This window comes from Bombina bombina, chromosome 2 (genome assembly GCF_027579735.1).
Source record: "Bombina bombina isolate aBomBom1 chromosome 2, aBomBom1.pri, whole genome shotgun sequence".
NCBI lineage: Eukaryota > Metazoa > Chordata > Amphibia > Anura > Bombinatoridae > Bombina > Bombina bombina.
The window spans coordinates 564,393,139-564,414,432 of record NC_069500.1 but is presented as its reverse complement, the minus strand read 5'-3'; the positions used below and the strand labels follow the sequence as shown (position 1 = coordinate 564,414,432).

At 41.7% G+C, this 21,294-nt stretch overlaps 1 protein-coding gene across 1 annotated transcript in view; it reads right to left on the bottom strand.

Annotated features, from left to right (window-relative positions):
• TUT7 (terminal uridylyl transferase 7) overlaps positions 1-21,294 on the bottom strand; it is a gene marked incomplete in the record, with an annotated part of 489,065 nt that overhangs the window by 263,428 nt on the left and 204,343 nt on the right. Inside the window, 1 exon segment of the mRNA XM_053702430.1 lies at positions 19,920-19,977. Within this exon segment, the coding sequence (XP_053558405.1) occupies positions 19,920-19,977 (58 nt within the window).

Here is a 21,294-nt window from a genome sequence, read left to right as displayed (position 1 = left end):
TGCTGTACTAGAATACAGAGAGGTCCTGCAGAACTGCATTTGGAATTAAAGGGACACTCAAAGCAGAATTAACTAATGATTTAGAAAGAGCAGCAGTTTTAAGACACTTTTCAATTTATTTTTATTACCAAACATTGCAGTCTATTTATATGCACACTTTCTGGGTTACATGATCTTAAGGAGCATGTTCAGAAGCTTACAGAGAATACATATACTAGTCTGTGATTGGCTGATGTCTCTCTTATGATATAGGGGCTGGAAAATAGGAAAGAAAAAATATATGTCTATATCATGACATGACCATTATAAAACAAAAGCATTTTTTCACATTCTATTTTAATTACAATTATAACATTTTTGTTAACAATAGTCTTTATAGAGCTTTTTTTTTTTTTTTTTTTTTTTAAATAGTTGTGTAAATAATTGCCTTTGGGTATAGTTATATAACCCTTTGAGCCTCTACCAAATTGATATAATCAACTGGCTTTTAAAAGCTATATAGGGGCTTTATTTAGAGAGGGGCTTGTGGGGCTTTAAAACAAGGGGTCTCTAGGCCTTTTTAATTACCAATGCCTACTATATAGCTCTCGCATTAGAAAAAAAGTGTCATCATCTGAGTATAAAAGAGCTAAATTGACATAAAATGGCAAAAAGAAAATGCTCTGTGTTCAGAGTATGGTATTGTACTGCTAATTGCGTACACATATGGTTTTAACCCCTGCAAAAGGGTTTAACATACAGTTAAAATAGCACCAGAGCAGAAATGCACTACTGAAACTTACCTGAACATCTGGTGAGCAAATGACTCAGAGACCACCAATCACCAGCTAGCCCTAAATAGTGCTTCTGCTGACCCTGAGCTTACCAAGGTATGCTTTTCTTACATAATCGGTTTCAACAGCACTGAAATTCATAAAAACATAACATTTTGCTTACCAGATAATTTCATTTCCTTCTGTATAAGGAGAGTCCACGGCTTCATTCCTTACTGTTGGGAAATACAGAACCTGGCCACCAGGAGGCGGCAAACACACCCCAGCCAAAGGCTTAAAGGGCCACTGTAAGTAAATATTTTCTATGCCTGTTACTAACTAACTACCCCAAATACGCTTTTTATCAATAGCTTTTCATTAACATATCTCTACCGTATATCAGAAATCTTGTCTGCAAATTTAATTGTTTTCCAAACCCACTCCGTGGGTATCCTTTGCTCTGTACCAATCCGTTTACAATACCTAGGTTTCAAAATGGCGCTTTAAACACAAAGTTATTGGTTTAAGTATTTTGAACACTCAGTGCTGAAAATAGTGGGCAGGGTAACGTGACATCATCGGCGAATAAAAGATATAACTTTTAGAACGTTATGAAACTTCGTTTTGGAGAAAATATAGGTCAGTAGGTTTTAATTAATGTTTATTAACTTTAATATGTTAGTTGTTTAGCTTAAAAATTATAACAGAAAGTAATCCTTTAAATACCTCTCCCACTTCCCCTATGCCCCAATCATTCTGCCGAGGGAACAAGGAACAGTAAAAGAAATAAGGGTATAAAAAGGTGCCAGAAGAGAAATATAATTTAGGGGGTCATCCATCAGGGGCCGTGGACTCTCCTTATACAGAAGGAAATTAAATTATCTGTTAAGCATAATTTATGTTTTCCTTCTTAATATAAGGAGAGTCCACGACTTCACTCCTTACTGTTGGGAAACTTCTACCCAAGCTCTAGAGTACACAATGAAAACGGGAGGGAAAAAAGATGCGGACCCTAATCTGAGGGCCCCACAGCCAGCAAAACTCTCTACCGAAGCCTGCTTCAGCTGAAGCAAAAAACATAATTTATGTAAGAACTTACCTGATAAATTCATTTCTTTCATATTAGCAAGAGTCCATGAGCTAGTGACGTATGGGATATACATTCCTACCAGGAGGGGCAAAGTTTCCCAAACCTTAAAATGCCTATAAATACACCCCTCACCACACCCACAATTCAGTTTAACGAATAGCCAAGAAGTGGGGTGATAAGAAAAAAGTGCGAAAGCATAAAAAATAAGGAATTGGAATAATTGTGCTTTATACAAAAAAATCATAACCACCACAAAAAAGGGGCGGGCCTCATGGACTCTTGCTAATATGAAAGAAATGAATTTATCAGGTAAGTTCTTACATAAATTATGTTTTCTTTCATGTAATTAGCAAGAGTCCATGAGCTAGTGACGTATGGGATAATGACTACCCAAGATGTGGATCTTTCCACACAAGAGTCACTAGAGAGGGAGGGATAAATAAAGACAGCCAATTCCTGCTGAAAATAATCCACACCCAAAATAAAGTTTAATGAAAAACATAAGCAGAAGATTCAAAACTGAAACCGCTGCCTGAAGTACTTTTCTACCAAAAACTGCTTCAGAAGAAGAAAATACATCAAAATGGTAGAATTTGGTAAAAGTATGCAAAGAGGACCAAGTTGCTGCTTTGCAAATCTGATCAACCGAAGCTTCATTCCTAAACGCCCAGGAAGTAGAAACTGACCTAGCAGAATGAGCTGTAATCCTATGAGGCGGAGTTTTACCCGACTCAACATAGGCAAGATGAATTAAAGATTTCAACCAAGATGCCAAAGAAATGGCAGAAGTTTTCTGGCCTTTCTAAAACCGGAAAAGATAACAAATAAACTAGAAGTCTTTCGGAAAGACTTAGTAGCTTCAACATAATATTTCAAAGCTCTAATAACATCCAAAGAATGCAACGATTTCTCCTTAGAATTCGTAGGATTAGGACATAATGAAGGAACCACAATGTCTCTACTAGTGTTGTTGGAATGCACAACTTAGGTAAAAATTCAAAAGAAGTTCGCAACACCGCCTTATCCTGATGAAAAATCAGAAAAGGAGACTCACAAAAAAGAGCAGATAATTCAGAAACTCTTCTGGCAGAAGAGATGGCCAAAAGGAACAAAACTTTCCAAGAAAGTAATATAATATCCAATGAATGCATAGGTTCAAATGGAGGAGCTTGAAGAGCCCCCAGAACCAAATTCAAACTCCAAGGAGGAGAAATTGACTTAATGACAGGCTTTATACGAACCAAAGCTTGTACAAAACAATGAATATCAGGAAGAATAGCAATCTTTCTGTGAAAAAGAACAGAAAGAGCAGAGATTTGACCTTTCAAGGAACTTGCGGACAAACCCTTATCTAAACCATCCTGAAGAAACTGTAATATTCTCGGTATTCTAAAAGAATGCCAAGAAAAATGATGAGAAAGACACCAAGAAATATAAGTCTTCCAGACTCTATAATATATCTCTCTGGATACAGATTTACGAGCCTGAAACATAGTATTAATCACAGAGTCAGAGAAACCTCTTTGACCAAGAATCAAGCGTTCAATCTCCATACCTTTAAATTTAAGGATTTCAGATCCTGATGGAAAAAAGGACCTTGAGACAGAAGGTCTGGTCTTAACGGAAGAGTCCACGGTTGGCAAGAGGCCATCCGGACAAGATCCGCATACCAAAACCTGTGAGGCCATGCCGGAGCTACCAGCAGAACAAACGAGCATTCCTTCAGAATCTTGGAGATTACTCTTGGAAGAAGAACTAGAGGCGGAAAGATATAGGCAGGATGATACTTCCAAGGAAGTGATAATGCATCCACTGCCTCCGCCTGAGGATCCCGGGATCTGGACAGATACCTGGGAAGTTTCTTGTTTAGATGAGAAACCATCAGATCTATTTCTGGAAGTTCCCACATTTGAACAATCTGAAGAAATACCTCTGGGTGAAGAGACCATTCGCCCGGATGCAACGTTTGGCGACTGAAATAATCCGCTTTCCAATTGTCCATACCTGGGATATGAACCGCAGAGATTAGACAGGAGCTGGATTCCGCCCAAACCAAAATTCGAGATACTTCTTTCATAGCCAGAGGACTGTGAGTCCCTCCTTGATGATTGATGTATGCCACGGCTGTGAAATTGTCTATCTGAAAACAAATTAACAACTCTCTCTTCAGAAGAGGCCAAGACTGAAGAGCTCTGAAAATTGCACGGAGTTCCAAAATATTGATCGGAAATCTCACCTCCTGAGATTCCCAAACCCCTTGTGCCGTCAGATACCCCCACACAGCTCCCCAACCTGTAAGACTTGCATCTGTTGAGATTATAGTCCAGGTCGGAAGAACAAAGAAGCCCCCTGAACTAAACGATGGTGATCTGTCCACCATGTCAGAGAGTATCGTAAAATCGGTTTAAAGATATTAATTGAGATATCTTTGAGTAATCCCTGCACCATTGGTTCAGCATACAGAGCTGAAGAGGTCGCATGTGAAAACGAGCAAAGGAGATCGCATCTGATGCGGCAGTCCTAAGACCCAACATTTCCATGCATAATGCTACCAAAGGGAAAGATTGTGACTGAAGGTTTTGACAAGCTGATATCAATGTTAAACTTCTCTTGTCTGACAAGGACAGAGTCATAGACACTGAATCTATCTAGAAACCTAAAAAGGTTACCCTTGTCTGAGGAATCAATGAACTGATTGGTAAATTGATCCTCCAACCATGAACTTGAAGAAAACAACACAAGTCGATTCGTATGAGATTCTTCGAAAATGAGAAGACTGAGCAAGTACCAAGATATCGTCCAAATAAGGAAATACCAAAACCCTGTTCTCTGATTACAGAAAGAAGGGCACCGAGAACCTTTGAAAAAAATTCTTGGAACTGAGGCTAGGCCAAACGGTAGAGCCACAAAACTGGTAATGCTTGTCTAAAAAGAGAATCTCAGACACTAAAAGTGATCTGGATGAATCGGAATATGCAGATACACATCCTGTAAATCTATTGTAGACATATAATGCCCTTGCTAAACAAAAGGCAGGATAGTCCTACAGTAACCATCTTGAATGTTGGTATCCTAACATAACGATTCAATAATGATAGATCCGGAACTGGTCTGAAGGAATTGACCTTCTTTGGTACAATGAAGAGATAAAATAAAACCCCAGCCCCTGTTCCAGAACTGGAACTGGCATAAATACTCCAGCCAACTCTAGATCTGAAACACATTTCAGAAATGCTGAGCCTTTGCTGTGTTAACTGGGACATGGGAAAGAAAAGAATCTCTTAGCAGGAGGCCTTAACTTGAAGCCAATTCTGTACCTTTTTAGAAACAATGTTTCTGAAACCAGAGATTAAGAACGGAATTGATCCAAATTTCTTTGAAGAAAACGGAATCTGCCCCATAGCAGCTGAGCTGGAATAAGGGCCGCACCTTCATAGGTACTTAGGAGCTGGCTATAGGTTTCTATAAGGCTTGGATATATTCCAAACTGGAAATAGTTTCCAAACTGAAACCGCTCCTGAGGATGAAGGATCAGGCTTTTGTTCCTTGTTGAGAGGAAAGGAACGAAAATGATTATTTACCCCGGAAAGAAAGGGAAAGCAAAGTTGACTTAGAAGACATATCAGTATTCCAAGTTTAATCCATAAAGCTTTTCTAGCTAAAATAGTTAGACACATATATCTGACATCAACTCTAATGATATCAAAAGATGGTATCACCAATAAAATTATTAGCATGTTATAGAATAATAATAATGCTATAAAATTATGATCTGTTACTTGTTGCGCTAAAGCTTCTAACCAAAAAGTTGAAGCTGCAGCAACATCCGCTAAAAATATAGCAGGTCTAAGAAGATTACCTGAACATAAGTAAGCTTTTCTTAGAAAGGATTCAATTTTCCTATCTAAAGGATCCTTAAATGAAGTACTATCTGCCGTAGGAATAGTAGTACATTAGCAGGAGTAGAGACAGCCCCATAACCTTAGGGATTTTTGTCCCAAAAAACTCTAATCTGTCAGATGGCACAGAATATAATTTGCTTAAACGTCTAGCAGGAGTAAATAAATTACCCAAATTATTCCATTCCCTGGAAATTACTTCAGAAATAGCATCAGGGAGATAAAACACTTCTGGAATAACTACAGGAGATTTAAAAACCTTATTTAAACGTTTACATTTAGTATCAAGAGGACCAGAATCCTCTATTTCTAAAGCAAATAACACTTCTTTAAGTAAAGAACGAATAAATTCCATCTTGAACAAATACAAAGATTTATCAGCATCAACCTCTGAGACAGAAACCTCTGAACCAGAAGAACCATTATCAGTATCAGAATGATGATGTTCATTTAAAAATTCATCTGAAAAAAGAGAAGTTTTAAAAGACTTTTATGTATACTAGAAGGAGAAATAACAGACATAGCCTTCTTAATGGATTTAAAAAATAAAATCTCTTATGTTATCAGGAACACTCTGAAAATTAGATGTTGACGGAACAGCAACAGGTAATGTAACAGTACTAAAGGAAATTTTATCTGCATTAATAAGTTTGACATGACATGCAATACAAACAACAGCTGGAGAAACAGATACCAAAAAGTTTATAGCAGATACACTTAGCTTGGTAGCTCCAGCACTGTGCAGTGATTTTCCTGAAGTATCTTCTGACTCAGTTGCAACGTGGAACATCTTGCAATATGTAAAAGAAAAAAACAACATATAAAGCAAAATTGATCAAATTCCTTAAATGACAGTTTCAGGAATGGGAAAAAAATGCCAGTGAACAAGCTTCTAGCAACCAGAAGCAATAAATAATGAGACTTAAATAATGTGGAGACAAAAATGACGCCCATATTTTTTAGCGCCAAAAAACAGAATTTATGTTTACCTGATAAATTACTTTCTCCAACGGTGTGTCCGGTCCACGGCGTCATCCTTACTTGTGGGATATTCTCTTCCCCAACAGGAAATGGCAAAGAGCCCAGCAAAGCTGGTCACATGATCCCTCCTAGGCTCCGCCTACCCCAGTCATTCGACCGACGTTAAGGAGGAATATTTGCATAGGAGAAACCATATGATACCGTGGTGACTGTAGTTAAAGAAAATAAATTATCAGACCTGATTAAAAAACCAGGGCGGGCCGTGGACCGGACACACCGTTGGAGAAAGTAATTTATCAGGTAAACATAAATTCTGTTTTCTCCAACATAGGTGTGTCCGGTCCACGGCGTCATCCTTACTTGTGGGAACCAATACCAAAGCTTTAGGACACGGATGAAGGGAGGGAGCAAATCAGGTCACCTAAATGGAAGGCACCACGGCTTGCAAAACCTTTCTCCCAAAAATAGCCTCAGAAGAAGCAAAAGTATCAAACTTGTAAAATTTGGTAAAAGTGTGCAGTGAAGACCAAGTCGCTGCCCTACATATCTGATCAACAGAAGCCTCGTTCTTGAAGGCCCATGTGGAAGCCACAGCCCTAGTGGAATGAGCTGTGATTCTTTCGGGAGGCTGCCGTCCAGCAGTCTCGTAAGCCAATCTGATGATGCTTTTAATCCAAAAAGAGAGAGAGATAGAAGTTGCTTTTTGACCTCTCCTTTTACCTGAATAAACAACAAACAAGGAAGATGTTTGTCTAAAATCCTTTGTAGCATCTAAATAGAATTTTAGAGCGCGAACAACATCCAAATTGTGCAACAAACGTTCCTTCTTTGAAACTGGTTTCGGACACAGAGAAGGTACGATAATCTCCTGGTTAATGTTTTTGTTAGAAACAACTTTTGGAAGAAAACCAGGTTTAGTACGTAAAACCACCTTATCTGCATGGAACACCAGATAAGGAGGAGAACACTGCAGAGCAGATAATTCCGAAACTCTTCTAGCAGAAGAAATTGCAACTAAAAACAAAACTTTCCAAGATAATAACTTAATATCAACGGAATGTAAGGGTTCAAACGGAACCCCCTGAAGAACTGAAAGAACTAAGTTGAGACTCCAAGGAGGAGTCAAAGGTTTGTAAACAGGCTTAATTCTAACCAGAGCCTGAACAAAGGCTTGAACATCTGGCACAGCTGCCAGCTTTTTGTGAAGTAACACAGACAAGGCAGAAATCTGTCCCTTCAGGGAACTTGCAGATAATCCTTTTTCCAATCCTTCTTGAAGGAAGGCTAGAATCTTAGGAATCTTAACCTTGTCCCAAGGGAATCCTTTAGATTCACACCAACAGATATATTTTTTCCAAATTTTGTGGTAAATCTTTCTAGTTACAGGCTTTCTGGCCTGAATAAGAGTATCGATAACAGAATCTGAGAACCCTCGCTTCGATAAGATCAAGCGTTCAATCTCCAAGCAGTCAGCTGGAGTGAAACCAGATTCGGATGTTCGAACGGACCTTGAACAAGAAGGTCTCGTCTCAAAGGTAGCTTCCAAGGTGGAGCCGATGACATATTCACCAGATCTGCATACCAAGTCCTGCGTGGCCACGCAGGAGCTATCAAGATCACCGACGCCCTCTCCTGGTTGATCCTGGCTACCAGCCTGGGGATGAGAGGAAACGGCGGGAACACATAAGCTAGTTTGAAGGTCCAAGGTGCTACTAGTGCATCCACTAGAGCCGCCTTGGGATCCCTGGATCTGGACCCGTAGCGAGGAACTTTGAAGTTCTGACGAGAGGCCATCAGATCCATGTCTGGAATGCCCCACAGCTGAGTGACTTGGGCAAAGATTTCCGGATGGAGTTCCCACTCCCCCGGATGCAAAGTCTGACGACTCAGAAAATCCGCTTCCCAATTTTCCACTCCTGGGATGTGGATAGCAGACAGGTGGCAGGAGTGAGACTCCGCCCATAGAATGATTTTGGTCACTTCTTCCATCGCAAAGGAACTCCTCGTTCCCCCCTGATGGTTGATGTACGCAACAGTTGTCATGTTGTCTGATTGAAACCGTATGAACTTGGCCCTCGCTAGCTGAGGCCAAGCCTTGAGAGCATTGAATATCGCTCTCAGTTCCAGAATATTTATCGGTAGAAGAGATTCTTCCCGAGACCAAAGACCCTGAGCTTTCAGGGATCCCCAGACCGCGCCCCAGCCCATCAGACTGGCGTCGGTCGTGACAATGACCCACTCTGGTCTGCGGAATGTCATCCCTTGTGACAGGTTGTCCAGGGACAGCCACCAACGGAGTGAGTCTCTGGTCCTCTGATTTACTTGTATCTTCGGAGACAAGTCTGTATAGTCCCCATTCCACTGACTGAGCATGCACAGTTGTAATGGTCTTAGATGAATGCGCGCAAAAGGAACTATGTCCATTGCCGCTACCATCAAACCGATCACTTCCATGCACTGCGCTATGGAAGGAAGAGGAACGGAATGAAGTATCCGACAAGAGTCTAGAAGTTTTGTTTTTCTGGCCTCTGTCAGAAAAATCCTCATTTCTAAGGAGTCTATTATTGTTCCCAAGAAGGGAACCCTTGTTGACGGAGATAGAGAACTCTTTTCCACGTTCACTTTCCATCCGTGAGATCTGAGAAAGGCCAAAGGAACCGATGATGTTCCTTGTGGATAGGAATATGTAGATACGCATCCTTTAAATCCACCGTGGTCATGAATTGACCTTCCTGGATGGAAGGAAGAATAGTTCGAATGGTTTCCATCTTGAACGATGGAACCTTGAGAAACTTGTTTAAGATCTTGAGATCTAAGATTGGTCTGAACGTTCCCTCTTTTTTGGGAACTATGAACAGATTGGAGTAGAACCCCATCCCTTGTTCTCTTAATGGAACAGGATGAATCACTCCCATTTTTAACAGGTCTTCTACACAATGTAAGAATGCCTGTCTTTTTATGTGGTCTGAAGACAACTGAGACCTGTGGAACCTCCCCCTTGGGGGAAGCCCCTTGAATTCCAGAAGATAACCTTGGGAGACTATTTCTAGCGCCCAAGGATCCAGAACATCTCTTGCCCAAGCCTGAGCGAAGAGAGAGAGTCTGCCCCCCACCAGATCCGGTCCCGGATCGGGGGCCAACATTTCATGCTGTCTTGGTAGCAGTGGCAGGTTTCTTGGCCTGCTTTCCCTTGTTCCAGCCTTGCATTGGTCTCCAAGCTGGCTTGGCTTGAGAAGTATTACCCTCTTGCTTAGAGGACGTAGCACTTTGGGCTGGTCCGTTTCTACGAAAGGGACGAAAATTAGGTTTATTTTTTGCCTTGAAAGGCCGATCCTGAGGAAGGGCGTGGCCCTTAACCCCAGTGATATCAGAGATAATCTCTTTCAAGTCAGGGCCAAACAGCGTTTTCCCCTTGAAAGGAATGTTAAGTAGCTTGTTCTTGGAAGACGCATCAGCTGACCAAGATTTCAACCAAAGCGCTCTGCGCGCCACAATAGCAAACCCTGAATTCTTAGCCGCTAACCTAGCCAATTGCAAAGTGGCGTCTAGGGTGAAAGAATTAGCCAATTTGAGAGCATTGATTCTGTCCATAATCTCCTCATAAGGAGGAGAATCACTATCGACCGCCTTTATCAGCTCATCGAACCAGAAACATGCGGCTGTAGCTACAGGGACAATGCATGAAATTGGTTGTAGAAGGTAACCCTGCTGAACAAACATCTTTTTAAGTAAACCTTCTAATTTTTTATCCATAGGATCTTTGAAAGCACAACTATCCTCTATGGGTATAGTGGTGCGTTTGTTTAAAGTGGAAACCGCTCCCTCGACCTTGGGGACTGTCTGCCATAAGTCCTTTCTGGGGTCGACCATAGGAAACAATTTTTTAAATATGGGGGGAGGGACGAAAGGAATACCGGGCCTTTCCCATTCTTTATTAACAATGTCCGCCACCCGCTTGGGTATAGGAAAAGCTTCTGGGAGCCCCGGGACCTCTAGGAACTTGTCCATTTTACATAGTTTCTCTGGGATGACCAACTTGTCACAATCATCCAGAGTGGATAATACCTCCTTGAGCAGAATGCGGAGATGTTCCAACTTAAATTTAAACGTAATCACATCAGGTTCAGCTTGTTGAGAAATGTTCCCTGAATCAGTAATTTCTCCCTCAGACAAAACCTCCCTGGCCCCATCAGACTGGGTTAGGGGCCCTTCAGAACCATTATTATCAGCGTCGTCATGCTCTTCAGTATCTAAAACAGAGCAGTCGCGCTTACGCTGATAAGTGTTCATTTTGGCTAAAATGTTTTTGACAGAATTATCCATTACAGCCGTTAATTGTTGCATAGTAAGGAGTATTGGCGCGCTAGATGTACTAGGGGCCTCCTGAGTGGGCAAGACTCGTGTAGACGAAGGAGGGAATGATGCAGTACCATGCTTACTCCCCTCACTTGAGGAATCATCTTGGGCATCATTGTCATTGTCACATAAATCACATTTATTTAAATGAATAGGAATTCTGGCTTCCCCACATTCAGAACACAGTCTATCTGGTAGTTCAGACATGTTAAACAGGCATAAACTTGATAACAAAGTACAAAAAACGTTTTAAAATAAAACCGTTACTGTCACTTTAAATTTTAAACTGAACACACTTTATTACTGCAATTGCGAAAAAACATGAAGGAATTGTTCAAAATTCACCAAATTTTCACCACAGTGTCTTAAAGCCTTAAAAGTATTGCACACCAAATTTGGAAGCTTTAACCCTTAAAATAACGGAACCGGAGCCGTTTTTAACTTTAACCCCTTTACAGTCCCTGGTATCTGCTTTGCTGAGACCCAACCAAGCCCAAAGGGGAATACGATACCAAATGACGCCTTCAGAAAGTCTTTTCTAAGTATCAGAGCTCCTCTCACATGCGACTGCATGTCATGCCTCTCAAAAACAAGTGCGCAACACCGGCGCGAAAATGAGGCTCTGCCTATGATTTGGGAAAAGCCCCTAAAGAATAAGGTGTCTAAAACAGTGCCTGCCGATATTATTATATCAAAATACCCAGATAAAATGATTCCTCAAGGCTAAATATGTGTTAATAATGAATCGATTTAGCCCAGAAAAAGTCTACAGTCTTAATAAGCCCTTGTGAAGCCCTTATTTACGATCTTAATAAACATGGCTTACCGGATCCCATAGGGAAAATGACAGCTTCCAGCATTACATCGTCTTGTTAGAATGTGTCATACCTCAAGCAGCAAGAGACTGCTCACTGTTCCCCCAACTGAAGTTAATTGCTCTCAACAGTCCTGTGTGGAACAGCCATGGATTTTAGTGACGGTTGCTAAAATCATTTTCCTCATACAAACAGAAATCTTCATCTCCTTTCTGTTTCTGAGTAAATAGTACATACCAGCACTATTTTAAAATAACAAACTCTTGATTGAATAATAAAAACTACAGTTAAACACTAAAAAACTCTAAGCCATCTCCGTGGAGATGTTGCCTGTACAAAGGCAAAGAGAATGACTGGGGTAGGCGGAGCCTAGGAGGGATCATGTGACCAGCTTTGCTGGGCTCTTTGCTATTTCCTGTTGGGGAAGAGAATATCCCACAAGTAAGGATGACGCCGTGGACCGGACACACCTATGTTGGAGAAAAGACGCCCACATTATTTGGCGCCTAAATGCTTTTGGCGCCAAAAATGACGCCACATCCGGAACGCCGACATTTTTGACGCAAAAAAACGTCAAAAAATGACGCAACTTCCGGCGACACGTATGACACCAGAAACAGAAAAAAAAATTTGCGCCAAAAAAGTCCGCGCCAAGAATGACGCAATAAAATGAAGCATTTTCTGCCCCCGCGAGCCTAACAGCCCACAGGGAAAAAGTCAAATTTTTTAAGGTAAGAAAAAATGATTGAAACAAATGCATTTATCCCAAATATGAAACTGACTGTCTGAAAAATAAGGAATGTTGAACATTCTGAGTCAAGGCAAATAAATGTTTGAATACATATATTTAGAACTTTATAAATAAAGTGCCCAACCATAGCTTAGAGTGTCACAGAAAATAAGATTTACTTACCCCAGGACACTCATCTACATGTTTGTAGAAAGCCAAACCAGTACTGAAACGAGAATCAGCAGAGGTAATGGTATATATAAGAGTATATCGTCGATCTGAAAAGGGAGGTAAGAGATGAATCTCTACGACCGATAACAGAGAACCTATGAAATAGACCCCATAGAAGGAGATCACTGCATTCAAATAGGCAATACTCTCCTCACATCCCTCTGACATTCACTGCACGCTGAGAGGAAAACCGGGCTCCAACTTGCTGCGGAGCGCATATCAACGTAGAATCTAGCACAAACTTACTTCACCACCTCCATCGGAGGCAAAGTTTGTAAAACTGAATTGTGGGTGTGGTGAGGGGTGTATTTATAGGCATTTTAAGGTTTGGGAAACTTTGCCCCTCCTGGTAGGAATGTATATCCCATACGTCACTAGCTCATGGACTCTTGCTAATTACATGAAAGAAACATCAAACTTGTAAAATTTAAAAAAAAAATAGTGTGGAGGACCAGGTAGCCGCATTACAAATCTGATCCAGAGAGGCCTCGTTCTTAAAGGCCCAAGAGGAAGCCACTGCTCTAGTGGAATGAGACGTAATTCTCTGAGGAGGTTTATGTCCTGCTGTCTCATAAGCTAAGCGAATGAAACTTCTCAACCAAAAAGATGAGTCCTTCTGAGCCTTATGCTTCCCAGAATAGGTTACAAACAAGGAGTCTGTCTAAAATCCTTAGTAGCCTGAAGATAGAACTTCAAGGCTCGAACCATGTCGAAATTATGAAGCAAACGTTCCTTCAAAGAAGGAGGATTAGGACACAAGGAAGGAACCACAATCTCTTGATTGATGTTGCGGTCAGACACGACCTTAGGAACAAAACCTAACTTAGTATGTAGGACAGCCTTATCAGAATGGAACACCAGATAAGGAGGCTCACATTGCAAAGCAGCAATCTCTGAAACTCTGCGCGCAGAAGCAATAGCCAAAAGAAAAAGAAACTTCCAGGATAACAACAAAATGTCAATTTCATGCATAGGCTCAAGCGGAGCCCATTGCAAAACCTTAAGAACCAGATTCAGACTCCAACGAGGAGCCGAAGATCTGAACACAGGTCTGATCCTAATCAGAGCCTTAAAGGGACAGTATACACCAATTTTCATATAACCACATGTAATAGACACTACTATAAAGAATAAGATGCAGATACAGATATAAAAATACAGTATAAAACCTTTTAAAAACTTACTTAGAAGCTCTCAGTTTAGCTCTGTTGAAAATGTAGCTGGAAAGCCCACTGCAAGTGAGAAATAAGACACCCCCCTCCCCCTTCTTTTGCATATGAAAAGACCCTTTACACAAAAACAAAATTTATGCTTACCTGATAAATTTATTTTTCTTGTGGTGTATCCAGTCCACGGGTTCATCCATTACTTGTGGGATATTCTCCTTCCCAACAGGAAGCTGCAAGAGGACACCCACAGCAGAGCTGTCTATATAGCTCCTCCCCTAACTGCCACCCCCAGTCATTCGACCGAAGACAAGCAAGAAAAAAAGGAGAAACTATAGGGTGCAGTGGTGACTGTAGTTTAAAAATAAAAAACACCTGCCTTAAAAAGACAGGGCGGGCCGTGGATTGGATACACCACAAGAGAAATAAATTTATCAGGTAAGCATAAATTTTGTTTTCTCTTATAAAGGTGTATCCAGTCCACGGGTTCATCCTTTACTTGTGGGATACCAATACCAAAGCTTTAGGACACAGATGAAGGGAGGGACAAGGCAGGAACTTAAACGGAAGGCACCACTGCCTGTAAGACCTTTCTCTCAAAAATAGCCTCCGAAGAAGCAAAAGTATCGAATTTGTAGAATTTAGAAAAAGTGTGAAGCGAAGACCAAGTCGCCGCCTTACAAATCTGTTCAACAGAGGCCTCATTTTTAAAAGCCCATGTGGAAGCCACCGCTCTAGTGGAATGAGCTGTAATTCTTTCAGGAGGCTGCTGGCCAGCATTCTCATAAGCTAAGCGGATTATGCTTCTCAGGCAAAAAGAAAGAGAAGTTGCTGAAGCCTTTTGGCCTCTCCTCTGTCCAGAGTAGACAACAAACAAAGCAGATGTTTGACAAAAATCCTTCGTAGCTTGTAAATAAAACTTTAAAGCACGAACCACATCAAGATTGTGTAAAAGACGTTCCTTCTTTGAGGAAGGATTAGGACATAATGAAGGAACAACAATCTCCTGATTGATATTCTTATTAGATACCACCTTAGGAAGAAACCCAGGTTTGGTACGCAAAACTACCTTATCTGCATGGAAAATCAGATAAGGGGAATCACACTGTAAAGCAGATAACTCCAAAACTCTTCGAGCCGAGGAGATAGCTACTAGAAACAGAACTTTCCAAGATAAAAGTTTAATATCTATGGAATGCAAAGGTTCAAACGGAACCCCTTGAAGAACTTTAAGAACTAAATTTAAACTCCATGGCGGAGCAACAGGTTTAAACACAGGCTTAATTCTAACTAAAGCCTGACAAAACGCCTGAACGTCTGGAACCTCAGCCAGACGTTTGTGCAAAAGAATAGACAGAGCAGAAATCTGTCCCTTTAAGGAACTAGCAGACAATCCTTTCTCCAATCCCTCTTGGAGAAAGGATAAGATTCTAGGAATCCTGACCTTACTCTATGAATAACCCTTGGATTCACACCAATGAAGATATTTACACCATATCTTATGATAGATTTTCCTGGTGACAGGCTTTCGAGCCTGAATTAAGGTATCAATGACCGACTCAGAGAAAACACGCTTTGATAGAATCAAGCATTCAATCTCCAAGCAGTCAGACGCAGAGAAATTAGATTTGGATGTTTGAAAGGACCTTGAAGTAGAAGGTCCTGCCTCAGCAGCAGAGTCCATGGTGGAAAGGATGACATGTCCACCAGATCTGCATACCAAGTCCTGCGTGGCCACGCAGGAGCTATCAAAATCACCGAAGCTCTCTCCTGCTTGATCTTGGCAATCAGACGAGGGAGCAGAGGAAACGGTGGAAACACATAAGCCATGCTGAAGGACCAGGGCGCTGCTAGAGCATCTATCAGCGCTGCCTTGGGATCCCTGGACCCGTAACGAGGAAGCTTGGCGTTCTGACGAGACGCCATGAGATCCAGTTCTGGTTTGCCCCATAGTTGAATCAACTGGGCAAATACCTCCGGATGGAGCTCCCACTCCCCCAGATGAAAAGTCTGCCGGATAGTCTATGGATATCTGCTGTGATAGATCTGAATGATCGCCGTTCCACTGTCTCAACCTGCACAATTGAAGAGGTCTGAGATGGAACCTGGCGAATGGAATGATGTCTATGCTGGAAACCATGAGTCCGATCACCTCCATACACTGAGCCACCGAGGGGCTTCAGGAGGACTGAAGGGCAAGACAAGAGGACGCAATCTTCCTGCGTCGACAATCTGAGAAATATCTTCATGGACATAGAGTCTATGATCGTGCCCAGGAAGAGGAGATTGGAGCAAAAGAATAAGAGCCCTCGAATGATCCTCTGCGAGACTGAGCGACAGCGCCTGGACTAGGATGTTGTCCAGATAGGGTGCCACAGCAATACATCTGGCTCTGGCCACTGCAAGTAGCGCCCCCAGAACCTTTGTGAAGACACTCAGGGCCGTCGCCAGACCAAAGGGGAGGGCCACAAACTGGAAGTGATGGTCCAGAAACGCAAATCTTAGGAACTTGAAGTGGTCCCTGTGAATTAGCACATGAAGGTAAGCGTCCTTTCTATAGTTGTCATGAACTGTCCCTCTTGAACTAGGGGCAGAATAGATCTGATTGTTTCCATTTTGCACGATGGGACACTCAGAAAATTGTTTAAACACTTAGGTCCAGAATCGGGCAAAACGTGCCCTTCTTTGAAACCACAAAAAATTTGAATAGTACCCTAGACCCCTTTCTGCTTGGGGTACTGGTACGATAACGCAGAGAGAGGAGAGATCCCTCACACACTCTAGAAAGGCCTTCCTTTTTTCCGGTCTTGAAGACAGGTTTGACAGGAGGAATCTGCCCCTGGGCGGATGGGATCTGAACCTTATCCTGTAACCCTGGGAGACCACCTCCAGAACCCTAAGGGTCCTGAACGTCTTGTAACCAGGCTTCTGAGAAGAGAGATAATCTGCCCCCTACTTGGTCCGGAGACCGGTCAGGGGCCGCCCCTTCATGACGATTTTGTCTTGGCAGGCTTCTTGCTCTGCTTAGACCTGATCCGCTTTTTCGGAGGGCTGCTGGCGCTGGGCCTTGCCCACACGAAAGGGACGAAAAGTAGATCCTTTAGGCTTAGCCTTCTTATCCTGCGGTAGGAAAGCTCCCTTGCCTCCCGTAACCGTGGATATGATTGAATCCAATCCTGGACCGAACAGAATCTTTCCTTGAAAAGGCAGGGAACAACAGCCTCAACTTAGAGGTCATGTCCGCAGACCAAGACTTTAGCCACAGAGGCCTGCGCACTAAAACGGAAAAACCAGACAACTTAGCGTTCAGGCGAATAACTTGCATATTGGCATCACAGATGAAAGAATTGTCGACCTTCAAAGCCTTAATCTTATCCTGTATCTCGTCGATGGAAGTCTCCCCCTCGACCATTTCACACAGGGATTCATACAAATATGTCGCAGCTCCAGCAACCGCAGCTACGGCCGCTGCCAGCTGAGAAACAAATCCTGTGTGTTGAAACATCCTCCTTAACATGTTTTCCAACTTTTTATCCATGGGCTCTTTAAGTGCCGAACTATCCTTGAGGGGAATAGTTGTTGGCTTCACGAGCGTGGAGATTGCACCATCCACCTTAGGGACGGTAGCCCACAGCTCAAGCTGAGAGTTCAGAATGGGGAACAGTTTTTTAAAGGAAGAAGGGGAAAAGGAAGATCCTAATCGCTCCCATTCATTCTTAATAATATTAGCCATCTAAACAGGAACCGGGAAGGCCTGAGGCACCACCCTGTCCTCATATACCTTATCAAGTTTAGGAATCACAGGTTCCTCTGGAAGCTTCAGTTCCGGAACGTCCAGAGTAGCAAGCACTTGCTTCAACTAAAAGCGCATATTTTCTATCCTAAACCTAAAGTGAGCCGCCTCTGAAGAGTTGGAGTGGGCCTCGTCATCATATAATGCCTCTGATATTTCCATAGGCAGAGACAACCGCTGGGCCGTGTCGCCATGATATGCCCTATGCTTGCGCTTAGCAGAACGTGGTAAGGTATGGATCACTTTCTATACTGCCGCTTATCCGCAAAATCTGAAGTCCAACGAATCTCTCCTGTAGGCGTAATGGTTGGACCCTGGGGTGCTGCATGTGCAATTGGAGATAAATGCAAGGAACGCACCTCACGGGACGGGGTACCCTCAAAGGTGGATGGCTCAGTAGTACTAGACATCCGTTTACTTTTAGATGTCATAACGTTATTAAGGCATATGGAACATAGTTGAGCAGGCTGTTCTACCAGAACCTCCTCACAATAAACACAGGAATGAGACCTTGTAAAAAAGGGAGAACCCTCTAACGCATCAGTGTCCTGCATAGCTTTCGCTGTTATTACGGACTAGATTAACTTAATTAATAGGCACCTTTATACCTCCAATGGCAGGGGCACTCACCACCTCCTATGACCCGGACTACAGAAACGGTTTAGTCTCCTGCGCCGCTGAGCAACAGAGAAATAGAGATCGCCACACCCGGTCACATGGAATGCCTGGCAGGACCGCTATGCCTAAGGAGAAAACGCGCCAAAAAAGGGCGCGCAATGCTCCCATAAGTCACCTGAAAGTTCCACACATTGCCAGAGCCTCCTCTCGCACATAACGCAGCAATGACACAAACAATATGTATAACCCCCCCGTTCAATAAGCCCCTTTCCAAGAATATTAACCCTTGATTCTTTAAAGATAAAAGGCGTCACACTGTGACCCTGTCTTCTGTGTTATCATTATGTAATAAAAAATGAAACTATCTTACCAGAATCTATGCTGTGGAACAGAAACACGGCCCTTCAAGTGTGACAGGTTAGTAGCTTCGCTCCTGACATGGACTTGAGCGTGAAAAGCAAGCAGTGAAACTCGTCAACACTGATTGCTTGTGGAGCTGTTAATATGAGTCGGGATTGTTTTGCAGAAAAACTCTCAATGCATCTCCGGACCCTCACTGAGAGGCTGGCAGGACTACTTAAAACTCCAGTCCCAATGCAAAGAGTACTAACCTCCATAAGAGACTACTCTGATCTTCGGCACTTCTCTGCCGTCCTCCTGTGACGAAAGGCAAAGAATGACTGGGGGGGATGAGGGAAGTGGGGGAGGTATTTAAGCCTTTGGCTGGGGTGTCTTTGCCTCCAGCTGGTGGCCAGGTTCTGATTACCCAACAGTAATGAATGAAGCCGTGGACTCTCCTCCCCTTTAGATGGAAATAGCAACCAAATCTGCCTACCTAACAGATTTCAGGGAGGCTTCTCATTTAAACTACAGCATTAGTTATAGGATACTGATTATGGTTATATGAGTTTAATAAAATAAACCTATGATGTGGTTCCCATGAACTCTGAAATTACAGACGGGGGGGAAAACAAAAAACAAGACAGGTTGTCTTATGGACTATGGTAAAACAGTACTGAAACAACAAGAAGTCATTATGAATCCATGGAAAATGAGAATGGTTATGGCTAAATGGAAGACAGTAAAAGGCACTGAGATAAGGGGGTAGCCTGCAGTGGCTTAGATAAAGGTAATCACAGACGTAAAAAGTATATTAATATAACAGTGTTGGTTATGCAAAACTGGGGAATTGGTAATAAAGGGATTATCTATCTTTTTAAACAACAAATTTTCAAGTTGACTGCCCTTTACATATAGTTTGGGGGGAGAGATTTAATTTGAGAATTTCTACTAGGGAAAATTTAAAGCCAAGTGGCCATTTTAGTACGTACAGTGCCATATAGTTATTGAAGTATACCAAATTTTACTAATTATATTGGAATAACAAGCAAAAAGTGAGCTTTTACTTTGCTAGTAGTTTTATAATTAATCATTATACAAATATATACAAAACTTCATATTAGTAATAAAAAAAATTAGTATATAGACCTTGATGTTTTCTAAGAAGTCTTGCTAAATCTTCAATAGTCCTTATGCAATCCAGTTCCTATAAACATACATAGAAATACCATTAAAATGTCTCCTTTTCCTGAAGAAGGAAAAAATCAATTGTTTAGTTAAAGGGACATTATACACTAGATTTTTCTTTGCATAAAAGGTTTTGTAGATCTATTTATAAAACCAATACAGGTATTTTGTAAAAATGTATAGTTTTGCTTATTTTTAAAATAACATTTCTTTCATGTAATTAGCAAGAGTCCATGAGCTAGTGACGTATGGGATATACATTCCTACCAGGAGGGGCAAAGTTTCCCAAACCTTAAAATGCCTATAAATACACCCCTCACCACACCCACAATTCAGTTTTACAAACTTTGCCTCCCGTGGAGGTGGTGAAGTAAGTTTGTGCTAGATTCTACGTTGATATGCGCTTCGCAGCAGGCTGGAGCCCGGTTTTCCTCTCAGAGTGCAGTGAATGTCAGAGGGATGTGAAGAGAGTATTGCCTATTTGAATACCATGGTCTCCTTCTACGGGATCTTTTTCATAGGTTCTCTGTTATCGGTCGTAGAGATTTCTTCTCCTACCTCCCTTTTCAGATCGACGATATACTCTTATATACCATTACCTCTACTGATTCTCGTTTCAGTACTGGTTTGGCTATCTACTATATGTAGATGAGTGTCTTGGGGTAAGTAAATCTTATTTCTATTTATGACACTCAAAGCTATGGTTGGGCACTTTATATGTAAAGTTCTAAATATATGTCTATAAACTTATATTTGCCTTGATTCAGGATAATCAGTATTCCTTTAAAATTCAGACTGTCAGTTTCATTATTTGGGATAATGCATTTCAATTATTTTTTCTTTACCTTGAAAATTTTCAATTGACCATTTTTTCCTGCGTGCTGTTAGGCTTGCGGGGGCAGAAAATGTTTCTTTTTATTGCGTCATTTTTGGCACAAAAATTTGTCATTTCCGGCGCCGTAGTTGACGCCGGAAGTTGTATTCTGTTAACGACATTTTTTGACGCATGCGTATTCAGACATTTTTGTGCGCCAAAAAATGTGGGCGTCGGTTTCGGCGTCAGAGGATGTGGCGTCATATTTGGCGCCAATAATGTGGGCGTCGTATTTGGCGCCAAAAAATGTGGGCATCTTTTTTGTTCCACTTTTTTCCTCACATTATTTAAACCTCACTTTTTTATTGCTTCTGGTTTCTAGAAGCTTATTATTTTGCATTCTTTACCATTCCTGAAACTGTCATTTAAGGAATTTGATAATTTTGCTTTAAATTTTGTTTTTTTCTATTACATATTGCAAGATTTCACTGTTCCTGTTTCAAAAACGTACTAAGGGATTCC